The following is a 24,875-nucleotide window of genomic DNA, read 5'->3' as shown; positions in this document are numbered from 1 at the left end:
GGTATTGGGGGAAGTGGAGAGATTGGGCTAGCAGAGGGACTTTATCCTGAGGGCAGAGGGGAACCATTGGAGGAGAATGATGTGCTCAGATGTGGATTTTTGAGAAATCCCCATGGCTGCATGTGGAGAGTGGATGGTAGGAGCAGCACGAGAGTGGGATCGGAGACAGGCAGGTGGGGGTTGCAGTCATCCCAATAAGAGGTGATGGTAGCTTGGGTTAGAGCAATGGCAGATGAGGAAGGTAAGATCTGAGAGAGATTTCTGAGCTAATATGGACAGGTCTCAGTGGTGGCTTGGATGTAGAGGCTGAGGGAGAGGGAAAAATCCAGTTGTTTTCTGAAACCAACTGCAGTGACCTGATGGATGGTGGTGGGGCCATGTACATGCAAGAAAAGGAGTAGTTTTGGGGGCAAAGGGGCGGTGGGGAAATACTGAGTTATATTTGAGATGTGTTGCATTTGAGAGGCCTGGGGGGACTTCCAGGTGGACGTGGCCAGCAGGCATTTGGCTGTAGGACTGAAAAGCTCAGAAGAGAGGTCTAGGCCAGAGATATTTGGGAGTTCTCACCACCAACATATACCATGGACCACACAGTGGCTCTGGGGGCCAATCTCATCCTTGAAGACATAGTACCAGTCAGCAGAGTCACCCTCAGGTGGATTATTCATTACCTGCCCAAATGTTTCCTTAGAATGCCGTGGAGGGGGGAGGGGCAGCTTTTAAAGCATATCTGCATAAAGCTGAGACCCATTTCACATACAACCAGGGTAGTGGCTGTTGCAAAGAACTGAGGCAGTACCTCTGAAAAGCAAATCAAAATTGCTCAAGTAAATTCCTGTGTCTCCTTCCATGTTCTCCCTGTTGACAGGCCACAGAGGAAGGTTGCTCATGGAAAGGAGAAGAGGGGACTCACGACAGGATGGGGGGTGGGCTCTGCTGGAGATTTTTGGAGAGCAGCAATTTGAGGTCCCAGGGGAGTGTCTGGGAAAAGACCCAAATTTGGTTCCTAGTTGGCTGGGGTGGCCCAAACAAACACAACAAAATGGAAAGATTCTGGTGCAAAAAGGATCCTTCTGCAAAAAGGATGTCTCCAGACAGAACTAAAAGAATTGAAGTTTCCAATTGCAAATGGTTGGCACCCCCATTCCTCAGCCCTTTCAGGTGGGTGCCTCTGCTCCTGGGGGAGGGCCTGGCTGCGGTCACCTGCTTCAAGGGTGGGTGGCAGCTAACAGTGCCCCAGACAGATGCCAAGTATGGCTGTCTTGGGGCCAGTTAGCTAAATGCCTTAGGCAGATGTGGAGCTGGCCAGACACTGGCTGGGTGGGGCTAGGACCTGTCTGGAATGAAGGCAGAAAGTGTAGGCTGCCCTCGGCCAGCCCCAGAAGAGTTAAGTGTCCTCATCTGGAGAGAGCAGTGTATCCAGCCCTTTCCGGCTCCAATAGCCAGTTCTTTGAACATTGAAGGCATCACACCTCCAAAAGGTGCCTCCAAACACAAAGGGCTGGAGACAAGAATGAGGGTAATAATGGAAGGCACCACACTCCTGACTCTGCCTTGGTTCACTGGACCCCCAGGCTTCCCTACCCACCCGAGGCCTTAGTTTCCCATTTGTAACATTGAGGATCTGGTCATCGCACTTGTCTAGCATATAATAGGGTGTGGATAAGTACTTGGGGAGCAAATAAGGGAGAGTGAAAGAGGAGGGCATTTCTTTGTTTAACAAATGTTTATTGAGTACTTACTATGTGCTTCGCCCAGTGCGAGTTGCTGGGTGGGCAACAAGGCAGGCTCAGTTCCTGTCATTGTGGAGCTCCTTTGTGGCAAAGAAGACAAACATGACATGAGTAATCCCAAGTGAGGATGCTGCAGGAATGTAGGAGGGGGCGGGCAGGGAAAAGAGGACATTTGAGTTGAGATCCTAAGGATAAATAAGAGTCTAGAGGTAAGGAGATGCAGAAAAGCCATTCAGGCCCACAGGAACGACATGTGCCAAAGCCCCAGGCAGAGGAGAGCACTTTCGAGGAATAGACAAGAGGCCTTTGTGGCTGGAGGGTGGGGGTGAGGAAGTGTTCGGGAGCTGGGCCTTTCTCTTCCCTGTTCTCAGGAGTTTGGAGTTCACCCCAGAGGCTAGGGGAGCCCTTCACTGGGCTGTAGGAATTGAAAGGGACTGCATTTTCACAAGCTTGTTGTGGTGTGGAGAACACCTTGTAGAGGGACCTGAGGATGGGAGGACACCAGTTCAGAGGCTGGAGTGGGGTAAAAAAGTCTGTGGATCCCTGTTCTCCCACAATGTCTGAAGGACTTGGGGTCTGGCTGGATGTGTGAATTGAGGGATCAGGAGGAGTGGTGGAGAAAGCTTGGCTTCTGGCTTAGGGAACTGGGTGGCTGGCCGTGCCATCCCTAGGGTAGGGAAGCAGGAGTTGGAGCCCCTAGGGGCTGGGGTAGGGCTGGGGTTTAGGATGCACTGAATTTGAGGCGCCTGAAAAGAGGGCATTTAGGTGGCAGTGCCCAGGAGGCATCAACTGTTGCCCATCTGGGCCCCAGACTAGGGACAGGAGGGTGAGGGGCACAGGTGTGTGAATGAGGCCCAGAGAGGGAACCGAAGGCTCTTCCCCGGTGCGGTGCGGGGGCGCGGGCGGCTTTCAGCGTTCCATGGCACTTCCCCGCAGTCGGCCGCAGAGAAGGGGTTAAGTCAGGGAGGGAAGGCGCCTGTAGAAAGCGGGAAAGGCAGGACTGGCAAGGCTGGCCCCAAGGAGCTGCAGCTGGCATTGAAGCCCTTCCGCCTGGGCCTGCTAGGCCCTCGCTGCCGCTGCCGCTGCCGCCCACGCTGCCGCCTTCAACTTCACCTTCACCTTCCCTGGCTCCCGCTCCGGCTTCTTCCCGGCTCCCCTAGGCCGGGCCTCCCTGCCTAATGCGTTCCAGGTGTAGCTGAAGCCCCCCTCCCCCACCCGGGGCGCCAGGGAAGGGGGGGCAGGGAAGGTGTGCTTCTTTCACTCTGCATCTCTGAGTGGCTCTGAGTCTCGAAATCTCACCGACAGCTTCTGTCTCCGGAGAGAACTCCTTCAGGGATCTCCCTTTGGGCCCCAAGTTCCTGGCAGAGGCAGGCCGTGGTGAGAGCCCCCAGACCCATTTCTGCCACTGAGAAAGTTTCCTGTGATCCTGGGCTAATCACCTCACCCCTCTGAGCCTCAGTTTTCTCATCTATACAATGGGGTTAGCATCCCCACCTCCTGGGATTCTTAGGATTAAATGCTCCAGGGAGAGGGCCTGGCATGGCATGTTGTACCCATGTTCAACAAGTAGCCCTGGCCTGCCCTTTTTGTCCCTGCCCCTTTGCTGCTCTAGGCCTGCATCCCTCACTGTCTGTCTGCCTTCTGACTTGCTCCCGCCCCCCTTTTCCTGTCTCCCTCTAGTTGTCTGATTCTCTGGGTCTCTGTAGTTTTCCTGTCTTCTTCCTCCTTGTCTTTGTCCCAATCCCTCTGGATCTTTTTCTCTCATAATCTCTCCCTGGTCGGCAACTCTCAATTTTGACCAGGCCTCCGGGGAGGGAGAAGGGGGATGGGTGGGTGTTGGGGTCACACACAGCAGGGGTCAGAGGGGCCATCCCTTAGCGGCTTTGTCCTCTAGGGGAGGGAAATCCCAGCCAGCGTGGCAGCCCCAGCACCGGGTAATTACTGCCCCCAGTGCTCCCAGCTGCAGCTCCACTCCCTTCCCTTCCTGTCCTCTGAAGTCCCCAGCCCCTCCCTGGGGGTGGAGTTACCACCCCCAGCCTTCTCTGGACTCCAGTCCAGAGACGCTGGGAGGAGGTGGCCAGGCCCTCACAGCAATCCAGCAACTAGAAGAGGGATGGCTGCCTGTGCTCCCATGTGGCTGTGGTGTGTGTTAGTGTGTGTGTGTGTGTGTGTGTGTGAGCCTGCGTGCCTGGCTGCCTAGCTGTCTTTGTCCCTATGGGTCTGTTTTGTGTATATCTTAATGTTCTTGTTTCTATATATCCATGTATATGTTTGAATGTGTCATTATATATCTGTGTGTGTCTATATGTGTCTTTGGGCCTGAATAGATTGTTATGTGTTCTTGTATTTCTAATTGTGTCACCTTGGCTTTGTCTAAGCCCCTAGGGTATTTCCAGATGTTTCTCCATGTGGGTCTCTGTATGTAGATCCTGTGTGTGTGTGTGTGTGTGTGTGTGTGTGTGTGTGTGTGTGTGTGTTTCTGTGCCAGTGTCTATTTCTGTATGGCCCCTATGGGTCTGTATCTTGGTGGTAGTGGTTGGAATAGGAGGAGGTTGCCTGCCTGTCTTTTGGCTTCTTCTGCCCCTTCCCCCTGTTCTGGAACCTTCTTGCAAACCCAGGACTCTGTTCACTGTGCCCTTCAATGAAATACACTGTTCACCTCCCCACCTCTAGTACACACACTTTTGCTCACTTTTCTTCCCTTGCCTGCAGGACTGTGCCCAGTCCATCTATACCTAAAAAAAACATACCTCATCCTGGAAGACTGAACTCAAAAACCATTTCCTTTAGAAACTTCTCTCCCTGCCCGCCCCTCAATGCAATTTCTTTCCCAACTCAGCAAACATTGGTGGAGGATGTGCTTTGTGACTCTGGACACAGACACATCTGGGATCCAGCCCCAGCTTAAACACTTCTAGCTATGTATCCTCAGGCAAGTTATTTTGTTTCTCTGTGCCTCAGTTTCCTCAAATGGAGCATACAGGGTTGTTAGGCCATACAGGAAAGCATCAGCACAATGCCTGATGTAGAACAGGAGCTCTACAAACAGTGGAATCCCCATAATTTATATCCTCCATGAAAAAGTGAACGCCTTGAGTTCCAGAGAGTTCTAAAAGTTCTTGCAGTCCCCTGCTTCTTCACCAGGCATCCTGCGCAGGACAGAACGGGAACTGGACCAGACAGAACAAAAGGCAGATTCCATTTCAGGGGACTGCTGACAAGTATTGCATGAGCCAGCTCCCTAAGGCTGTTCAGGCCCAGAGGAAACTGGGATCCTCCAGGGGGTGGAGGAAGGACTCCAGAGCTGCTGCCCCAGGGCCAGAGCAAGAGGTAAATGGCAGAGCTGGAAGGGGGCATTAAGGACCATCTAACTTAGATTTGGCTAAGTGGTGGCCCACAAGCTGATTTTGACTTACAAGTTTCATTTGGCTTACTTACTGATTTTAAAATTAAGAGATTTCAGATAAAAGCCTAGATTTCTGATTCTCTTAAAATATTGGAAGATCTGAAAATGCAAGGCCCCCATTATTGCAAGGTGACAGTTAGATAGAGGGGAGATGCTGCCATCCCTACTTCAGGTTAGGTATGTGCTCTCCAGTTTACCACCATCCTCACCATTCCCCATTGCGTTATATTGTCCCATTTTATAGACAGGTCCTCACTTTACACAAGGGTCCACACTTTGTTTACTTCACAGAAGTTCTTCACTTTACAGAAGGAGCATCACTTTACAAAAGAGTTCCTTCATTTTACAGAATAGTCTTGTATTTTATCAAAGAGTCCTTCATTTACAGACGTCATCCATTTTACAAAAGGATCTTTATAGAACTCTCCTCACTTTATAGAATGTCACTCCACTTTGAAGAAATCTCCTCAATTTTGAGGAAACTTCTTCTCTTTACAGAAGGGGGCCTTCTTTTTGGTCAAAGGGACTTCCATTTTATAGAAAGTTTCTCCAGTTGTCAGGAAGGAATACTCTAAGAAGCTCCTTACTTGCCAGAATGGCTCCCACTTTTCAAAAATGCCCTCACTCTGCAGAAGATGTCTCCACTTTTCTGCAAAGTCCTTATGTTCAAAAGACCAGTCTTTTGGACTGGTTCCGTTGTGGCTCAATGGTTAACGAACCTGACTAGTATCCATGAGGACACGGGTTTGATCCCCGGCCTCGCTCAGTGGGTTAAGGATCCAGCGTTGCCGTGAGCTGTGGTGTAGGTTGCAGACGTGGCTCGAATCCCACATTTCTGTGGCTGTGGTGTAGGCCAGCAGCTGTAGCTCCAATTGCACCCCTAGCTTGGGAACCTCCATGTGCCACAGGTGCGGCCCTAAAATAGCAAAAAAAAAACCAAAAAAAACCCAGTCTATTTCAAAGAAGGACTCTTCACACAGTGTTCCTATGGACAGCTCCCCCTACACTTTTCTCATACTTGACAGATGTTTGTGTTTTAGCTTTCAGAGAGAACATCTGCCATGCCAAGCAAGGCCTGCTTGTAGTCTGGCCGCAAAGGAGGAGCAGGGCAGCTGGGCTGGACCTCACATTCAAGGGGCAGGTGGGAAGAGGTGGGCAGCTACCCCACCTTTATCTCAAGCTGAGGGACTCCTCTGTTCTCAAGCTGAGGGACTCCCCTTCCCCCTGCAGAGGCGGCTTCCCAAAGGACACTTTCTTAATTTGCTGCTCTTTCTTCTCCACTCCCTCAGCTCTCTTTCCCCACCCCACCTCACCTCACTCCACCCCACCCCCAGGAATTCAACTATCCCTGGGGCCTACCTCTCAGCCTGGAGAGGCAGAGATCTAGAGGCTGCTAGAAGCCTGCACTGGGTGGGGGTCAAGAGATGATCACTCTAGCATCTCACCAGTTCCTCACAATAAGAAGCACACACATATTCTTCCCATTTTGCAGATGGGGAAATTGGGGGTCTAGAGTTGTGAAGCAATTCCCCAAGTCATCAGAGAGTTCAGGGCTGAGGTCCAGTCTGGGGCCCTATTAGCTGTCTTGCAATTAAGCCAAGGCTACCACTGGGAGAAGGGGGAGGGGGTGCTGCTGGCCAGGGAGAGGGGAGAGCCAGGAGCTGAAATTCCCTGAAAGAGGTGAGGGTACAGTTACAGTGGTAAAGGCCCTGTCTTCATACTCGACTAGAGGGTCATCCTGCTCTGCCAGTAAGCCCAGAAGCACATGCTTAGGGCATGTGCCAAGCAGGGGCGTGAAACTACCAGAAACAATTTTTGGCATGATTTTGCTATTTTGATAACAATAAGTTGTCATGGGAAAATTCCAAACTCTGTTATACTTCTTGACACTTATTTTACAGTTTTGTTTGGTTTCTGTATTTGAATTGAATTTGAATGAGGGGATGCGGTACCATTGTCCTTTCTCTGCCATTCTGCCTCTAGTAGAAATCCCGCCCTGATCTAAGGAGCTGCCCAGAAGAGTGGGGCTGGGTTCTGTGTCCATCTCTGGGTTTGCACATGTTTCTCAGTGTGTGGATAGCTTTGTGTTGAGTAGCAGCCCATGGCCTATGGGTTTATGTGTCTGTGTGCATAGTTTCTTGTCTTTGTGGCTACGTGGTTCTGCTGGCTTTAACATTTAAACTGCATTGCTCTGTGGAAGTGGGGGGCACTGTGATCTTTCCCTTATTTATCTCATGGACTCCCCAAAACCAGGGAGCTGAGATTATTACTCTATTTTCCACACAAGGAAACTGAGGCTCAGATAGATGGAGAGACTGGCCCAGGGTCACTCAGCTAGTAAGGGAGGGTGTTGGGGTTTAACTGAGCAAGGTCTGTGTGACTCCTGAGCCAGATGTTCCTAGTGAAGGTTTCCCAACACCCTAACCCGTATAGTCCAGTCAGTGCATATAATCACACTACCCTTCTTTGAAACAGGTTTTTTAATGATTGACCTTGTTTTTGAATAAATAAGACCTGGATTTAAGGTTACCCTTGAAATAATGTCACTGTCACGAGCATTCAGGTGCCCATTGTAGGGAAATTGGGTAGAGCCCACAGCTCGCCTGAGGCTTAAATGGATAAGAGTCTGCCATGGGGGATACCCTGGCTGCTGGGTGCCACCTCGGAGGCCTGGCTCTGCCTCATTCACTAGAATTTCTTCTTGACTAGGGTTGCTGGAATTCACCCCAAAAAAGTACAGTTAGATTTGAATTTCAGATGTACAACAAATCTTTTTTTTTGTATAGCATAAGACATTTTTAGTATAAGTATGCATGAGGCATGCTTATACTAAGAATTTATTCATTGCTTATCTGAAACTCAAACTTGACTGGGCATCCTGTATTTTATCTGGCCATCCTGTCCCTGGCTTTTCCCTCCCCTGAGCTTCCCCAGTCCCGACAGGCTGACCCCCCCCTTGCACTTCCTGAGCCGCACTTAGCTTTTCCTGAATGAGAGTCTCTTGTCTTTGAGATTGGGAACTCCCTCAGGGTCAGGATCAAGATTGCCTTTCACCCTGCTGAGGGCCTGTTGGAGGGCACACTCTACACCGACAGAAGAGCCAGGGCCGCACCCAGGCATAGTGGGGTGCCTAGGGCGTGCTTTCCATCTACAACAAGAGTCGACTGAGTGCGGCTGTGTGTATGCACCCTGTGCCAAGCATTTTGCATGTGGATGTGTGAGCAGCTCTATGGTTTTCACTGGGTCTTTACGGGCCAGTGTGGCTTTACTCACACAGTGTGTGGCTGGGTGTGCTTTTACAAAGCGTCATGGCATTTGGTCCTGTGACTTTCTGTGTAGGGGCAGCAGAGTAAGGCCCTTTGTGGCCTCTGCTCTCATGGGCACTGGGGACTCTGGTAAACCCAGTGGTCAAGGGCACAGTGCTGGTGGAGGACCTTGTCCGGTGTATGCAAGTGGGTGTGTGAGAGAAAATGTTGTGTATTGTCAACCATAAAAAATGGACTAGAGAAAAATCAATGCAGGACAAGATGGGGGGGGTGGGTATAGAATGGGGCAGTGGGAAGGGCTGTGGTATCTAGGGCAGGAGAGGGCCTCCACTGGGAACTCCCTGAGGGCAGAGATAGGATTTTCACATTCCCCATTGCAAAGTCTACTGGGCTCAGAAATATTGGAGAGACTAAACTAAGCCAAAGGAAGCCGGAGAGTTCAGCAGGGTCATGAGGGGCCATAGAGGCCTAGCTGAGAAGCTTCTATTTTCCACATGGGTAATGGGGAATCATGGGAGGTTCTTGTACAGATAAGTGGCATGACTTGAGCTGGAGATCCATCTAGCCACCTGGAAGGAGCAAGACCTGGGGCCAAGGGGTCCACTAAGGGTAAACATAGGAGGAGACAGGGAAACGTAGGCAGAGAAACACGGAGGGGAAGCACTGCAACGGGAGAGAGTGCATGAATCGTCTTCCCTCAGTGGAGCCCTGCCTAGTTCTCAGCCATTCCTAGGCTCCTAAACTCCCTGCTGTCATAATTGGCAGGCTTGTGGGTGTTGCTCTCACTAGCCACACTCAGCTCATGACTTTCTGAGACACTGGGGTGCACCCCTGCTCCTCTGCATTCCCCTTTTTCCCAGCTTCCTCTTAGAGAGCAGGGTTAAGAAAGGAGTCCAGTCTCAGATCAATCTGCTGAAAAGTCTGTCAGTGACTTGCTGTGTGACCTCAGGCAAGTCACTGCCCCCTCACTGCCTTCATCTTTTCCTTAGAAACTGGGCTGACAGTCCCCACCCCTCTCACCTGGGAATCCAGGGTGTCCCCGAATATTTGAATTCCATTCTTCAGGGCTGCCTGCCAGGGAAACAGGGAGAAAGGAGGGGCAGGTCCATCTGTGGGCTCCCAGGTAAGGTGGGTGAGAAGGAGCAGAGAGTAAGCCAGAGCAGGGCCATGGAGGTCACCCTATCCCTAGGACAAGCAGTAGAGAGAGTGCGAGTCCCCAGCCAGGGGCCCTGCTGCCCTGTAGGGACTGGGTGGCGAGGGATTGCCCAGGGAAGCCCCTGCTTTGAGGTGTGGAGACAGAGCCAGGTGGGTGCCTCCAGGCCCCAGGAGGCAGGCAAGTGGCACCTAGGACCCTGGCACCTATGTGTACATCCCTGAAAGGGCCTCTGCATGGTGGCCCTCTCATGTCTGGCTTTGTTCTCTGGATCTCTGGCCATGTCAGCTACTCTCTGTGTCTCTCATTTTCTCTGGCCATTTTGTCTCTCAAACTGTGTCTCTGCATGTGCCGCCCTCCAGGTGATTCATCCTCCTCAACCCCATGCCCAGGGGGAGGGCAGGGCAGGATGAGGCCAGGATGTGCTGAGCAGGGCAGGGTGAGCAGCACAGCTGAGCTGAGCTGAGAACCTCCTCCTTCCTAGCTAGGGTCCTGCCTGCTCAGGTGGGAAAGGAAGTAAGGAAACCGCACCCAAAGCCAGGTATAGGGTGGGGGAGGGTGCTCAACCTGGGACCTGAGGCACCTTGTTTCTTCAGGGCTGGGAGGGGACCATGGCCTGAGTCTCCTGGGGCCTGTGTGATTGAATGGTGTCCTGGATGGAGTCCGGGAAGCTACTGGCACCCTGGGGGCTAGGCTAATCCTTCCCTCCAGGACTGGAGGGTTCTAGGGTTAGACATAGAATTCCCGGCTGCTCTTTTTGCCTATGACCCAGTAGGGTGTCTCTGTGTTGTAGCTGTTTGTTTTTGTAACAGAGGCCACATGTGACACCATGACTGTTTGGACCAGGAGGCAAATGTCATGTGTGTGTATACCAGAGCTTCTAAGACCCAGGGACAGCATAGACATGTTTGTTTCATGAGGATGACATAGTAAATGATGCCATGTGTCTGTGTTTCTGGGTACATGGTAGTATGTGACTTTGTGCTATTGTGCCATTGTACCAGGTTGTGTCTGACATGGTATAATGACCCTGTGTGGCCACGGTCTGTGAACCATTTGCAGGTGTGTGAACCTGCAACACCATATTATGCTATGTGTGACACTCTGGTCCTGTGATTGTGAGACGCAGTGTAAATGACATTGTATATCTTTGTGACTTAGCAGAACCATATCTGAGGCATATCTAAGTGGGTATGTGATGCTAAGTGGTTGGGTGATTGTTATATGAGGCTGTGTGTGAAATGGTAGGTTTGCCAGTGTGTGGCTTGTGTCTTTGTGACTTTGTGACTATGTGTGTGTTTGCCAGTGCATGTGATACCATGTGCTGTGTGATAATCGGTGAAATGGTGACTGTGGGTCTTTGTGACTGTGTGACCGGGCTTTTCAGACGCGTGATGGCACGTGATTGGATGTTTGAATCTGTATGGCCCCAAAATTACGTGAAACGGTGTAAGTAACCCCATGTGTCTCTGTGACTGAGTGGGCGCATTTGCACCCGGTCATGTATGAGACTGTATGACATGGGGTAAGAGAACATCTGCAGCTGTGAGAGGCCATGTGGCTGTGGCACAGCAAAACTGGCATCATGTGTGGGTGGGAGCTCCGGAGGGGCTCTTGGCTGCCACTCACTCTCATCCTCACAGCTGTTTGCCTGCATCCTTCCCTATGCGACAGCCTCTCGTGGCTCCCTTCTGCCCACAGAATGATCACCCAGATCCTCGGACCACCCTCCAGGGCTTGCCTTCTCTGCTCTACTCTGTCCCCTCCCCAACTTCTGTATCATCTGAGACCCACCACAGCTCCCTGCCCAGCCAGGCCTACACTGCTTCCTTCAGAACATGCCTCCCAGACTGAATCTTCTCTCCCCAATGTGACCATCTTCTCCCCCAGGGCCAAAGCCATACATAGTTTTGGGGAGCTCATGGTGAAGAAGAAGGGTAGTGCAAAAAAAAAGGCCTCCCTTTTCCGAATTTTTTGGCCTGGTGTTCTAAAGCTGTTCCTGTGACCTGAACCCTGGGTACTGAGTGTGTGTGGATATGGAAATAGAAGAGGGTAATACAGATTCTTGAGAGGCAGGGATTTTAAGAAGCACAGCTTTTGTTCATGAAATGTAATTTTGTCATTTTCAGCTGTATAAAATTGTAGAAAAGGAAGTCCGGATATCTTCAGGACCTTAAGTAAAAGGGTGAAGGATGGTTTAGGCTCAGTGTCTCACTGTGGCTATATAAACAAGGGCTGCAAGCATGTACACATGCTGTAGGCTGCTCTTGCCCACCCACAGCCTGGTTAAACACCCTAATAATAATGCCTGCCGACATACAAGAAATCAGCGTACTAATCACAAAGAACTCTCGTCTGTTAACAAAAACAGCCAGCCGCAACCCTGGGCCTGGCTCCCTATCTGAGGGCTGGGGTAGAGGCTTCCCAGAAAGGCAGTGTGGCCAGGAAAGGGGCTCAGGGAAACTCGATACCACAGGTACCTGCTAAGATTCCCCAGTGTCCTTTGGGGTAATGTCATTTGCTTCACAGCCAGTTTCTGCCTTTCTGCAGGGCTGCACCAGGGAAACCGGATCCTGGTTAAAAGTTTGTCCCTTGACCCTGGCCAGGGCCTTGAGCCTCATCCAGAAGGTCCCCAGCGGCTTCGCTCAGACCCAGGTCCCCCCACTGAAACCCCTAGCCAGCGTCCTTCACCACTGAAGCGGGCACCGGGCCCAAAGCCACAGGGTAAGTGGTTCCAGAGAAAAGAGGGGACAGAGGCGGGAAAGGTTGGCCAGTGGCAGAGGAGAAGGCTTGTTAGAGGAGCAGAAAGCACCATGATCTAGGGGCAGAGGGCTGTGGCCTGGGGCTAACGTGTGTGGACTGGCACCTCACCTCAGTCCTACTCTGTGTCTGCTTTGGGCAACAGCGCAGACTGGGAGTTTGTGGAGGGGCTATGGTAGCCAACTCAAAACTTAGCCTATTGGGATCTCCCCTCTTTTGCCCACCCATCTCTCTAGTCCCCCCGAAGCCTAGCTACCTGCAGATGCCCCGGATGCCCCCTCCACCTGAGCCCATCCCACCCCCACCGTCACGCCCACTGCCTGCAGACCCCCGAGTGGCCAAGGGCCTGGCCCCCAGGGCAGAGGCCAGCCCCAGTTCTGCAGCAGTATCCTCACTGATTGAGAAATTTGAAAGGTGAGTCTGGCTCCCGGGGGACCCTGTGGAGGGAGGGTGGGACTGGGCTAGAAAGGACGGCTATGAAACAAGCTTCAGTCAAGCTCACACCCTCTGCCTACATGTGTGTCCATCACCCACCTCAGAGAGCCTGTGATTGTCGCCTCGGACAGGCCAGCCCCTGGGCCCAGCCCAGGTCCCACCGAGCCAGCCATGTTGCTACAGCCACCCCCACAGCCACCAGTGCCCCAGCTCCCCGAGGGCGAGGCCTCCCGCTGCCTGTTCCTGCTGGCTCCTGGGCCCCGGGACGGCGAGAAGGTGCCCAATCGGGACAGCGGCATTGATAGCATCAGCTCACCATCCAACAGCGAGGAGACCTGCTTCGTCAGTGATGATGGGCCCCCCAGCCACAGCCTCTGCCCTGGGCCCCCTGCCCTGGCCAGTGTCCCTGTTGCTTTGGCCGACCCCCACCGGCCCGGCTCCCAGGAGGTTGATAGCGACCTGGAGGAAGAGGATGATGAAGAGGAGGATGAAAAGGACAGAGAAATCCCAGTACCCCCAATGGAGAGACAGGAGTCTGTGGAGGTACTGACCCATGTTCTCTGAGAGACAGGACCACGTAGAGAAACCAGGAGCCTGGCTTTTACACTTGGTTCTCCCCCCAGCTCCGCATTTCTTGAAACAAGGCATTGTTTCCACTTGGAATGTTGGCCTTCCCTGGTCTCCTGGTACTGAATATCAGTAGCAAATCTGTACCCTGTCCCCTCATCACTGTAACTACAAAAATGACCACACACAGTTCCAAATGCCTACTAGGAAAGTTGTTCTTCCCTCATCTGAGAACCACTAGCTGGATCTCAGTTTTGCCATCTTGAAGATGGGTGTCCTAGTTGGGGATCTTTAAAGGCCTATTCCAGCTAGAAAATTCCCAGATTCAGTAGCTATGCTATTGGGCAAGTCTCTGCTGCCCCACCATAGTATCAGTTTCCTTATTTGTGAAATGAAAGTCTCTCACATGCAGAGAGACTTCTAGACAGCCAACCTCCAGAGAGACATAAGAGCTTCAAGCCCCCAGGAACCTGAGGCTGTGGGCAAAGGCTCTTGGCAGCAGGAACCCCTTTCTGGGCCCCAGCGGCCTAACACTACTTCCAGAGGCATCCTTACACTTAATTAGGTTGAAGCCAGACTACCTGCTCCTCCAGAACCCAGCTCAAATGTGGGGGCGAGGTCAGGAACTCAGAAAATATGTATCCAGTGAATAGGCCACCGGGCCAACAGGCAATAATAGGTTTTATGCATTTTTAGACTTTTGTGTTTTCCTCGCATCCCAGGTGTCAGCAAGCCTTTGTTGACAGTGAACTGAGTGGGTGAATAAATAACTAACATTTATAGTCTACTTAATCCGTAGTCTGCTATGTTTTATTTATATTAAATCATTTAGTTGTCTCAATTACAAATGGACTTAGGGCCTATTATTATCTGTATATGTAGATGAAGAGACTTAAATACAGAGCAGTTACACAACTTATGCAAGCTAGTAAATGACAGAGCTAGGATTTGAACCCAAGAAGTCTGACTTGTCAACCCACATTTAACCACTTTACCAGGCTGAATGAATGGAGGGAGCAGATGGCTGGGTGAATGGGTGGCTGAGTGAGGAGTACATGGCATCAGAATTGAGGGGTGGCTTTTGATACATGGGGGAGTTAAGGGTGAAGCTTTGGGGCCTATGGGTTCAGGGATGGGAGATATAGTTACCTTGGGGTAGTGTTAGGCTTAGAGTAGCATTTGTGCTATTCTGAGAATTTTAGGGGTTGGGGTGAAGGTTAGGGCAAAGGATGACGGACCCATGGTTGCCTCTTTCTCTTTCCAGTTGACTGTGCAGCAGAAGGTGTTCCACATTGCCAATGAACTCCTGCAAACCGAGAAGGCCTACGTTTCCAGGCTCCACCTCCTGGATCAGGTGAATGGTCCCTCAGGGATGCCGGGGTGCCAGGACCTGGTAGGTGGGTGCCAAGGAGGAAGTGAAAGGGCCTGAGCCCAACCCTATCACTGGGGCCAGAATCTAGAGGTGGTAAGGTGCCTCGCTGACCTTGACCCCCATCCTGTCCCTGAAGCCAGCTCTGATTCATGATCTTTGTACCAACCCTCATTCCTAACACTGGGCAGGTATACCAGCCCTGACTGTAACTCTGACCCAGATCCTGAATTAACCCCTAGCTATGAACGAGACTCAGAACTTCATTCTAACCCTGGTGCTATTCCTGACCCCCAAATCCACTAAAATCCCTAAGGGTAGGATTTTTTTTGTCTGCTTTGTTCTCTGCCTGGTACCCAGGAGGCACTCAAAAATATTTGTTAAATTAGAATGGATCTAATTCCAACCTTCTTTGACCCTGAGTCTAATTCTGACCTTGACCCTGATCCTGACTTCTCATTGTTCCAATGCCTACCTCCAGGTCCTAACCTTGATAACCTGATATCCAGCCACACATATAAGCCTAACTCCATTCCCTTGCTCCTCAGTCTCAAGACTGATCCAAAGCTCCACAGAGCTGCCCATAAGCACTGCCCTCACCTGCAGGCTGCCCCTTTCCCAGCCAAGCCCCAGGCCTAGCTGGGCTGAGCATGCCTGCCCTGCTCCACAGGTGTTCTGCGCCCGGCTACTGGAAGAAGCTCGGAACCGCAGTTCCTTCCCAGCCGATGTTGTCCATGGCATCTTCTCTAACATCTGCTCCATCTATTGCTTCCACCAGCAGTTCCTGCTACCTGAGCTAGAGAAGCGCATGGAGGAATGGTGAGTGGCCCCAGACCTAGGCTGCCCGCCTGCCCTCCTGTCCACTTGCCTGCCAAGCCCAGGCCAGATGTGTGCACAAGAGTTCATTCCTGCTGTCCCTCTCCCCTCACTGCCATTCACAAAAAGAATCAGGCCCAAGCTCTGCCTTCTAGCCCCTGCCAATCTAATATGAAACACAACTCAGGATTCAGAAAATTACAACCAAATAGCAAACCCCTAAAGAGTATGAGATTAGGAGCTAAATTGGCTGGAGTCAAAATTCCGGCTCTGCCACTTGCTAGCTTTATGATGTTAAGCAAGTTTCTTAAATGACTGTGCTTCAGTTTCCTCAGCTGTGAAATGAGAGTAACAGTAATAGCCTACCTGGTAGGGTTATTTTAAGAATTAAATGAGTTGATACATGTAGAGAGCTTAGAACATTACTGGGTATATAATAAGTGCTTGATGAGTGTGAGCTATTGTTATTTTTTTTTTATCAGTACTATGACAGAGGTGAGAATGGGGGGTTGTGGGAATTCTGATAAAGGAACCAAACCTAGCCTGGGGGTTAAAGAATTCAGGTAGGAGGTAATATCTGAGCTGAGTCCTGAGGTAGAAGGGCAAGGTTCATAAGCAGTCTCCTGGCAGCTTCCAGGCTTTCCTCTTCTAATTCATCCTTTAAAGTCTATACTACCTGCCATAATGGTCTCTCTGAACAACAATAAGACCATGTCACTTCCTGCTTAAATCATCTCCACGTTCCCCACACCCACAGGATAAAGCATGTCTGTGTGACCACAGATGGCTGGCATGAAGTCACTTCCTACATCTCCCCAACTATTGTGACCCCTGGGAGCTGAACCGGGGCTGGTTCTTGTGTCTCCCCTGGCAGACTGACCAATGAAGTCTGGGACCAGGTTTGGTCCTGTGTGTCCGCCAGTAGACGGTGACTCCTGAGGAGTGGCGACCAGGCCTGCTTACTTTGCTCCCTCTACCTGACGGTGACCCTCTCAGGGCTTAGCTAAGTGTGACTCATTTATGTCCCCAGAATCACGCAGCACAAGGTTAGGCACAGAATCAATAAGCAGTATTTGAAGTGGCCCTTGCAGTGAAGTCAGAGTGTGTATCCTAGGACGTGTCATTCCTTGTCCTCAAGCAGGGCAAGGTTGAGGTGGATGGTAGCCCCACTTGTGGTCTCAGGTCAAGCTGAGCCTTGTGACCTAATCAGTCTATAATATAAGCAGCATTTCCAAAGGAACAGACTGGCTGAGACGCTGATTTTCAAGACAGATGAGAACGGCCTATGGGGTGGAGGCATTCTGGGGGACGAGGCTCAGCAGTACCATGTCAGCCCCTGCTTCTGCTCCAGGGACCGCTACCCACGCATTGGAGACATCCTGCAGAAGCTGGCACCCTTCCTCAAGATGTATGGCGAGTATGTAAAGAACTTTGACCGGGCCGTGGAGCTGGTCAACACCTGGACAGAGCGCTCCACTCAGTTTAAAGTGATCATCCATGAGGTGCAGGTAAGCGGTGAATCTGGACAGGGCTGTCCGGGGTGGACAGGTCTACAAGGACCCCCTGGGGGGATCTTTGGCCAGACCTGAGCCCCCCTGCTTCTGCTTATCACAGAAGGAGGAAGCCTGCGGCAACCTGACATTGCAGCACCACATGCTGGAGCCCGTGCAGCGCATCCCCCGTTATGAGCTGCTTCTCAAGGACTATCTGTTAAAGCTGCCCCATGGCTCCCCAGACAGCAAGGATGCCCAAAGTGAGTATGCACAACTGGTCCCTGCCTCCCACCCCAAGACATAACTCACAGGGTCAGCCTTCCATTGCCATGTAATTGAAATCTCAGAATAGGATCTCCAAACTGAAAGGCCCACTGTGAGGGTCTGGAATGAGAGCCCAGGATGAACCTCCAGATTTTGAGATCCCTCCCCAAGCATCCAGACACAACATTCAGAAGTTCCCCCAGTCTGACTCTCCCAACTGGAACCCCAGAGTTTGAAGGGCATACCCAGAATGATCCCCTAAAGGAAGCCATCCATTTCCTAGGTTGAGACCCCCAAGGCTGACCCCTAGACTTGTCCTCAAATGAGGTTATCCCAAGTCCAAAATGAAACTAAGTCTAAACTCCCAGGGCCTTAGCTACCAGTCTAAGAACCCAGACTGACCTCCTTCAGGCAAGCCCTTTTTACTGAATCCCCCCAGCTGAGCTCTCCAGAAAGAGACTTGACTCATAAAACCCCTGACTCTCCATCCTCCACATTTAGAGCTCCACTCTCTGTCCACCAGCCACTACCCAGAATGACTCCCCACAAAAGAACCACTAGGTCTTATTGGCACCCCACAGAATCACCTCTCCAGAACTGAGCACCCCAGACTGGATTCCATATTTTCGTCCTCCCATATTTGGATCTCTAGGCTGAGATACCACTTTCCTCGATGAGTCCTCACACATGTAACCACTAGAAAAGTGTTTCATTCTGATTCCTTCAGTATGAAATCCACTCCTCAGGGTCACACCTCAAAGAGTGCTCCCCAGAGTCTCCCCAACCTGTTATTCCCATTCATTCCTTCATTAACATAACAGCTATTTACTGGGAACCTCGGTGTTCTGTGCATTGTCCTAGGTATAGGGGACATGGAGGTGAACAAGACAGACAAGGTCCTTGATCTCAGGGAGCATGTATTCTAGTTGGGGAGATAGACAGTAAGCAAAAGTCATAAGTACACAGGAGAACATTAGATATGTGATTCAGAGAATAAGAGGGTGACATGGCAGTGACTGGGAGGGGGCAACTTTAAATTGGGTGGCCTCTGAAAAGAATATATTTTCATCAAACCTGAATAATAATAGTAAGAGAGCCACTAAGAAGGGAATGCTGAGAAGGGTGGAGCACGTTTCAGGCAGAGGCAATAGTAGGCGCAGAGTTCCTGGGTGAAGGTGGGGGGCAGGTATTGGGGATGGGAGCAGGGCAGCAGCTTGCTTGCATATCTCTGGACCAGCAAGAAGACCAGGGTGACCTGAGCATGACCAGTGAAGGTAAAATGGTGGAAGAAATAGGATTTGGAGAGAGGAGCAAGTCTTTGAAGGCCAAGATAAGGAGATGGAGTTTATTCTCAGTGCAGTGGGTAGCCATGAGAAGATTTTGATTAGGATCACTTGGTAAGGTAGAAAAGGAGATGAGAAATCAGAAGCCATTTGCAATATTCTAAGTGAGAAAAGTTGGCTTGGATGACAGTGGTAGCAGTGGAAGTAGTGAAAAATGGTTGAATTCAGAATATATTATATTTGAAAGCAGCACTGAAAAACCTAGGGTGAACGGATATGGAGCTTGGGAAAGTCAAGAATGACTTGCAAAAATAAGGGGGGGGGAAGTTCCCATGGTGGCTCAGTGGTAATGAACACGACTAGTTCAAGAGGACACGGGTTCAATCCCCGGCCTCTCTCAGGGGGTTAAGGCTCCAGCATTGCCATGAGCTATGGTGGGGGTCACAGATGCGGCTCAGATCCTGCATTGCTGTAGCTAGGGTGTAGGCCGGCAGCTGCAGCTCTGATTTGACCCCTGACCTGGGAACTTCCATATGCCTCAGGTTCAGCCCTAAAAAGACAGGGAAAAAAAAAAAAAAAGAATGACTTGCAGATTTTTGGCTAGTGGTGATGGTTCCTGAGATGAGCTTAGGGGTTTGATCTGGGATATGTTCAAAGAGAGCTACCAGTTAGGCAGTTAGATGAGCCTAGGACCTCAGGGAGAGACATTTGGATATCAGTAGCACAGAGACAGTATGCAAAGCCATAAGGCTGACCACAGTCACCAAGGGATTGAATGTAAATAGGAAGAAAAAGGATCCAAGGGCAAAGCTGAGGGAAGTGGAATCAGCAAAGGAGACTTATAAGGAACAGCCCTAAAGGTGGGAGGAAAACCAAGAAAGTGTAGGGTCCTAGAAGCCACAAGATTCCACAAGAGCAGACAGTTGTGTCCACTGCTATGTCCACTTCCCAAACTAAGCCCCTTCCACCCTACCAAACAGGGTGCTTTGCTACCAAGTCTGGACTTCAAGAAAGAGCTAGGACCCTAGAAAGTTTGATAGCTGAACTCTACAAACAGACATCTGCAGACTAAGTGCCTCATTACTCTCCCCAAATTAGAGTCTGTACTGAGGTACCAGGGTGAATGACATAACCTAAACCTTAAGCCTTCCATACTGATTCCCTCGGATGACCCAGGCTGAACTTAGTCTGAGGTTCCAGTTATAGATCCCCCACACTGGTTTCCCCACACTAAGATCCCCACCCCAGGCTGAGCCTCCAAAATGCTCTCCCCACCCTCGGCTCTGAGAGTGGGTTCCCAGTCAGAGCACTCAGCCTGAGGTCCCAGAAGGAGAGTCACCCAAAAGAGCTTCCCAGTCGGATCTCCTTGGCCACCATTTTTTTTCTTTTTCAACTGCCCCTGTGGCATATGGAAGTTCCCGGGCCAGGGATCAAATCCAAGCCGGGGCTATTATCTACACTGCAGCTGCAGCAATACCAGATCCTTAACCCCCTGCTCCAGGCCACAGTGAGTCATTCTTTTGGATCTAATGAGTCCAAAAGAATGACTCTCCAGATCCATCCCACAGACTGAGATCGCTGAGTCCTCAGACTGAATTCCTAGAGTTCCCCAGTGTCAACTCCAGAGAGAACCCAGACATCGAGCCGCTCAATCTGAGCTTTAAATAGAGATTCCACATTGTGTCTTCCATAGCCCAAGTCCTGCAGACTGATGGACCCCATTTTCCATCCCCCTCACTGAGCCCTTAGACTGATGCCCTAGATTGTCTCCCAAATTAAGCTCCCCACTCCAACCTCCAAGTCTGATCTTCTAAATCTCAAGTGCCAAACTGACTTCTCCCAGACTGAGCCCCCTCTTTCCTACCTCCCACACTTGGATTCACCGATTGAGATTCCCAGACTGAGTCCAGCAGAATGAAGTCTCCAGACTAAGCCCAATACTGAGACCAGAGAAGGGTATGGCTGCCATATTGAGTCTCCATGTTGTATGTCCTCCGAGGTCCCCAGAAGCTTCCTATCTCATTTATCCACTCAGAGCCCATGAATTCATTAGAATCATAGGTCCACATTGAGCTTCCAGGACTGAGTTCTGTAATCTTACTTCCACACTGGATCCCTACCATGGCATGCTGAAACTGAAATTCCCCAATTGAGCTCCCTGGACTGGACCCCCAGAGTGAGCCACCAGTGTAATCTCCCTAGATTGGGCCCCCAGATAGTCCCTTTTACCAACTGCATGTTCCTGGCAAGCTGCCAGGCTTCTTGGCCTCAGTTTTCTCAGGTATAGAATGGGGATGATGGTAATACCTACCTCATAGACTTGTTTTGAGGGTTAGTGAGATAATCCAGGTGAAGCTTTTAGCACAGTGCCTGGCACATGGTGAAGGCTCAATGGACATTAGCTCTTTTTGTTACTGAATGCCCTGGCTGCTGCCCTCCCTACTGAGTGTGCCTAAAATCAGCCCCCAGATTGAGTTCACTTAAGTTGCGTTCTTGTTATACAAATCTTGGCTCTGAGTCCCTAGAATGAACCTCAGAGCTTGAGCTTGGCCAGCTCAGCTCTGCACATTGACTCCAAAGATTAACCCCTCAGAAAGAACTTCCCAGTCTAATTTTTTGAGCTGCTCAGAATGAGAATGAATGAGAGCCAGCTCAGGATGTGCTCACTAAGCTCCCCAGCCCCAGATCTTAAGCTGACCTCCCTATTTTTTTTAACCCCTCAGACTAAAATCCCCAGCTAGAGCCCTAGAAATTGCCTCAAGGTCTGAACCCCACTGAATCAATCATATGTCTGGTTCCTCAGGCTGATGCCCCCATTTTCTACTTCTTAGACTGAACTCTGGAGCCTCGACACTAGACTGAGCGCCCCAAACCAGGCTAGCTGGAACTCCTGGCCTGAGCAGCCTACCCTGAGCCCAAGACTGAACTCTAGACCAAGATCCCAGCCTGCCAAGCCCAGACCAAACCCCAGACCAAGAGCTTCCTGGCCAAGCTCCTACGCAAAGCTCCCTGTAAACTGCATTCCCTCACCTGAACCCCTAAATGAAATCCTGTACTGATATCCCTGCACTGAATCCCCAGACATAGCCTACACATACTGGACCCCTAGAAATGCCAGTCTGCACCCCACACAGATACCTCCTGGGAGTTCCCATTGTGGCTCAGCGGGTTAAGAATGACTAGTATCCATGAGGATGCGGGTTCAATCCCTGTCCTCGCTCAGTGGGTTAAGGATCTGGCGTTGCCATGAGCAGTGGTGTAGGTCGCAAAAGCGGCTCAGATCTGTTGTGGCTGTGGCATAGGCTGGCAGCTGTAGCTCTGATTCGACCCCTAGCCTGGGAACTTCCACATGCCACACGTGCGGCCCTAAAAAGAGAAGAAAAGGCACCTCTAATAGCAAAGCTGAGCCCAGCAGCCTCCACAGGCCTGAACTTGTATGCCCACAGCTTGCCAGAGTCTTCTTCCCATCCCCTTCCCAGGACACCGCCTACCTCCACGACCCAGCATGCCCCTTGCCCTGGGGTGGGGGAGATGAGAATGTGTAGGGCAAAGCGCAACTGGGAGGGCAGCCCCAGCCCTGATGTCAGCTCTGCTGCCTCCCAGGCAGACAACCAAAGGCCACCACCTCCTCTCTCTGAGTCTCAGTTTCCTCATTGGACAAACAGGGCACATGGGGTTATGAGGATTAAATGATGCTATGTAAAGCCCAGGAGCCCAGAAGAGGGTGGTAGGACCTTGGCCACATCCTAAGGGGATCCTAGTCTGTTGAGGGATGCATATATGTAAATACACAATAAATACACAGTGTGACTGGTGGGACGGAGTGGGGCAAAGGGGAATGTGGGAACCCAGACAGAGTCCTAACCCAGCCTGGGAACTCAGGGCAGGCTTTCTGGAGGAGGTGAGCTAAATCCAGAAGATTTAGTTGGCCAGATGAAGCAAGACAGGACATGTTTAGGGAGGTGCAAGTTGAGAAAGTTGGAGAGGTCAACAGAAGCCAGATCACCAAGGGCTTTGAATGTCAGGCTAAAGGACTGGTCCTTTACCCTGCAGGCATAGAGGAGCCATTGACAGATTTGAACAGAGGAGTGACAAGCAAGCTGTGTGCGAGAATGCTCCCTCTGGCAGCTGGGGCTGGGAAGTTGGAGACTGGCACCTGAAAGGCCTGAACTGGATTAGGGGGCACAGATCTTGAGCACCAAGATTTGGTTATGGAGGAAGAGCCTCTTAGGAAAATGACACTTAGTTGGCCAACCATCTGGACCCTCTTCAGAAGCACCTATGCTCCTCCATTGCAGGCATATTTTCTTTTCCTTTTTTTTTTTTTTTTTTCCTCTTTAGGGCTGCATCTGTGGCATATGGAAGTTCCCAGGCTAGGGGTCAAATTGAAGCTACAGCTGCTGGCCTCTGCCACAGCCATACCAACACCAGAACCAAGCCGTGTCTGCGACCTACACCTCAGCATATGCTAACACTGGATCCTTGACCCACTAAGTGAGGCCAGGATTGAACCCGCATCCTCATGGATCCTAGTCAGGTTTGTTACTGCTGAGCCACAGTGAGAACTCCCAGGCATATTTTCTGAGTGGGCAAATATAGCGCCGTGCAGACAAGAGTGGGGTGCATTGTCAGTGGGGTGTAGTACAGCTAGGCCTCAAGCATGGGCAAGACTTATTAGTGTGTGGAAATGTATAGGGACTTTGTTTTTTTTTCCTAATGATACCTGGTCACAATAGGAAATACAGGAAAGCTTAAAGAGGCAGGAAGGAAAATCACTTATGATACTAGAGAGAATCACCTCCAGAGAATAAGCATGAGGAACATTTTGAAATATTTTTTTCTGGTGTTTTTTATACATACGTATTTGCAAAATTGAGATCATTTGGTATATACAAGTTTGTATCTTTTCCTTTTCTTAAAACATCGTGAGCATTTCACAGATTATGAAAAACTACATAAGCATTACTTGCAAAATATTGCATTATATGAATTATATGAATGCACATTAATTTATTTAACTGAACACCTGCAGTTGGACATATTTGTTTCTGGTTTGGTATAAACACCACTGTGATGAAAGTGTACTTGTACATAGAATGTGTATTTTCTTCATATACATTCCTGTAATCAGAATTATTATGGAGTTCCCATTGTGTCTCAGCAGGTTAAGAACCCAAATAGTATACATGGGGATGCGAGTTCGGTCCCTGGACTCGCTCAGTGGGTTAAGGATCTGGCATTGCCTCAAATTGTGACATAGGTCACAGACACAGCTCAGATCCAGCATTGCTGTGACTGTGGTATAGGACTGCAACTGCAGCTCCCATTCAACCCCTAGCCTGGGAACAGGTGCCACAAGTGCGGCACTGAAAGAAAAAAAATTATTGAGACTAAGAATAGGATTGTCTGTTTCTTTATAAGAGTTTTTTCTGATTATAAAAGTAATACATGTTCTTTGTCAAAAATATAAAAAGTACGGAAAAATCTAAAGAAGACACTAAAAATGACCCATAGTCCCATCATCTAGAGACAACTTGTTAAACATGGGTATGTTTCCTTCCAATTACATATGTAACTATTATTTTTTTATGGTAATAATAATCTTAAGCTTGCATTTTATTAGCTGCTAGCTCTTCTCTGTATTATGATTCTGCTATTGTGGCATTGAGTCAGTTTCTGATTTTAAGTGATGTTGCTGTGGACTTCTTTGAGGCTGGCACTTTCTGGGATGGGTCAGGCCAGAAGGAGGTATTCAGGGAGCAAAGAGGCTCCCAAGAGACTTTTCTCTGCTAGTCTCTCATCTGACTTCCCACTCTGCCCACAGAGTCTCTGGAGCTTATAGCCACAGCAGCAGAGCACTCTAACGCTGCCATCCGCAAAATGGTGAGTGGCCTTCTAGCCCCTGTCTTTCCTTGGCCAGCCACCTATCTCTGTCTCAGTCCTGGGAGGCTGCAACTTGTGTACATCTGAGGGGAGACCAGAACCCCAAACCCTGCCTTCTATTCACTGTCTCCTGCCAGGAGCGAATGCACAAGCTGCTGAAGGTATATGAGCTGCTAGGCGGGGAGGAAGACATTGTCAGCCCCACCAAAGAGCTCATAAAAGAAGGCCACATCCTTAAGCTGTCAGCGAAGAATGGGACCACTCAAGACCGATACCTCATACTGGTAACTGCCATGGGTAGGGGTGCAGGTGGGCTTGACATTGACCTGGTAGTCACTCAAGCCTATACTTTCTGCTTTCCATTCTTTCAGCTACTAACTCATTGTATTTTCACTACCTATACTAGAAAATTTTTTTCTCTACCGATAATAGTAACTAAGACTTAGA

General features: G+C 50.3%; 1 protein-coding gene across 1 annotated transcript in view; it reads left to right on the top strand.

Annotated features, from left to right (window-relative positions):
• FGD1 (FYVE, RhoGEF and PH domain containing 1) overlaps positions 1–24,875 on the top strand; it is a 38,963-nt gene that overhangs the window by 4,709 nt on the left and 9,379 nt on the right. Inside the window, exons 2-10 of the mRNA XM_003135106.7 lie at positions 12,109–12,282; positions 12,555–12,732; positions 12,858–13,296; positions 14,585–14,674; positions 15,360–15,508; positions 16,857–17,013; positions 17,120–17,258; positions 24,370–24,428; positions 24,566–24,712. Of these exons, the coding sequence (XP_003135154.1) occupies positions 12,109–12,282; positions 12,555–12,732; positions 12,858–13,296; positions 14,585–14,674; positions 15,360–15,508; positions 16,857–17,013; positions 17,120–17,258; positions 24,370–24,428; positions 24,566–24,712 (1,532 nt within the window). The remainder of the gene's footprint in view (positions 1–12,108; positions 12,283–12,554; positions 12,733–12,857; positions 13,297–14,584; positions 14,675–15,359; positions 15,509–16,856; positions 17,014–17,119; positions 17,259–24,369; positions 24,429–24,565; positions 24,713–24,875) is intronic.

The sequence above is a fragment of the Sus scrofa genome, chromosome X, assembly GCF_054392235.1.
Source record: "Sus scrofa isolate SSC_HxYL_T2T_F1_AM1 chromosome X, Sscrofa_HxYL_maternal_Yorkshire_Landrace_v2.0, whole genome shotgun sequence".
NCBI lineage: Eukaryota > Metazoa > Chordata > Mammalia > Artiodactyla > Suidae > Sus > Sus scrofa.
Note: the sequence above shows the minus strand (reverse complement) of the source record. Positions and strands in the feature narration are given on the sequence as shown.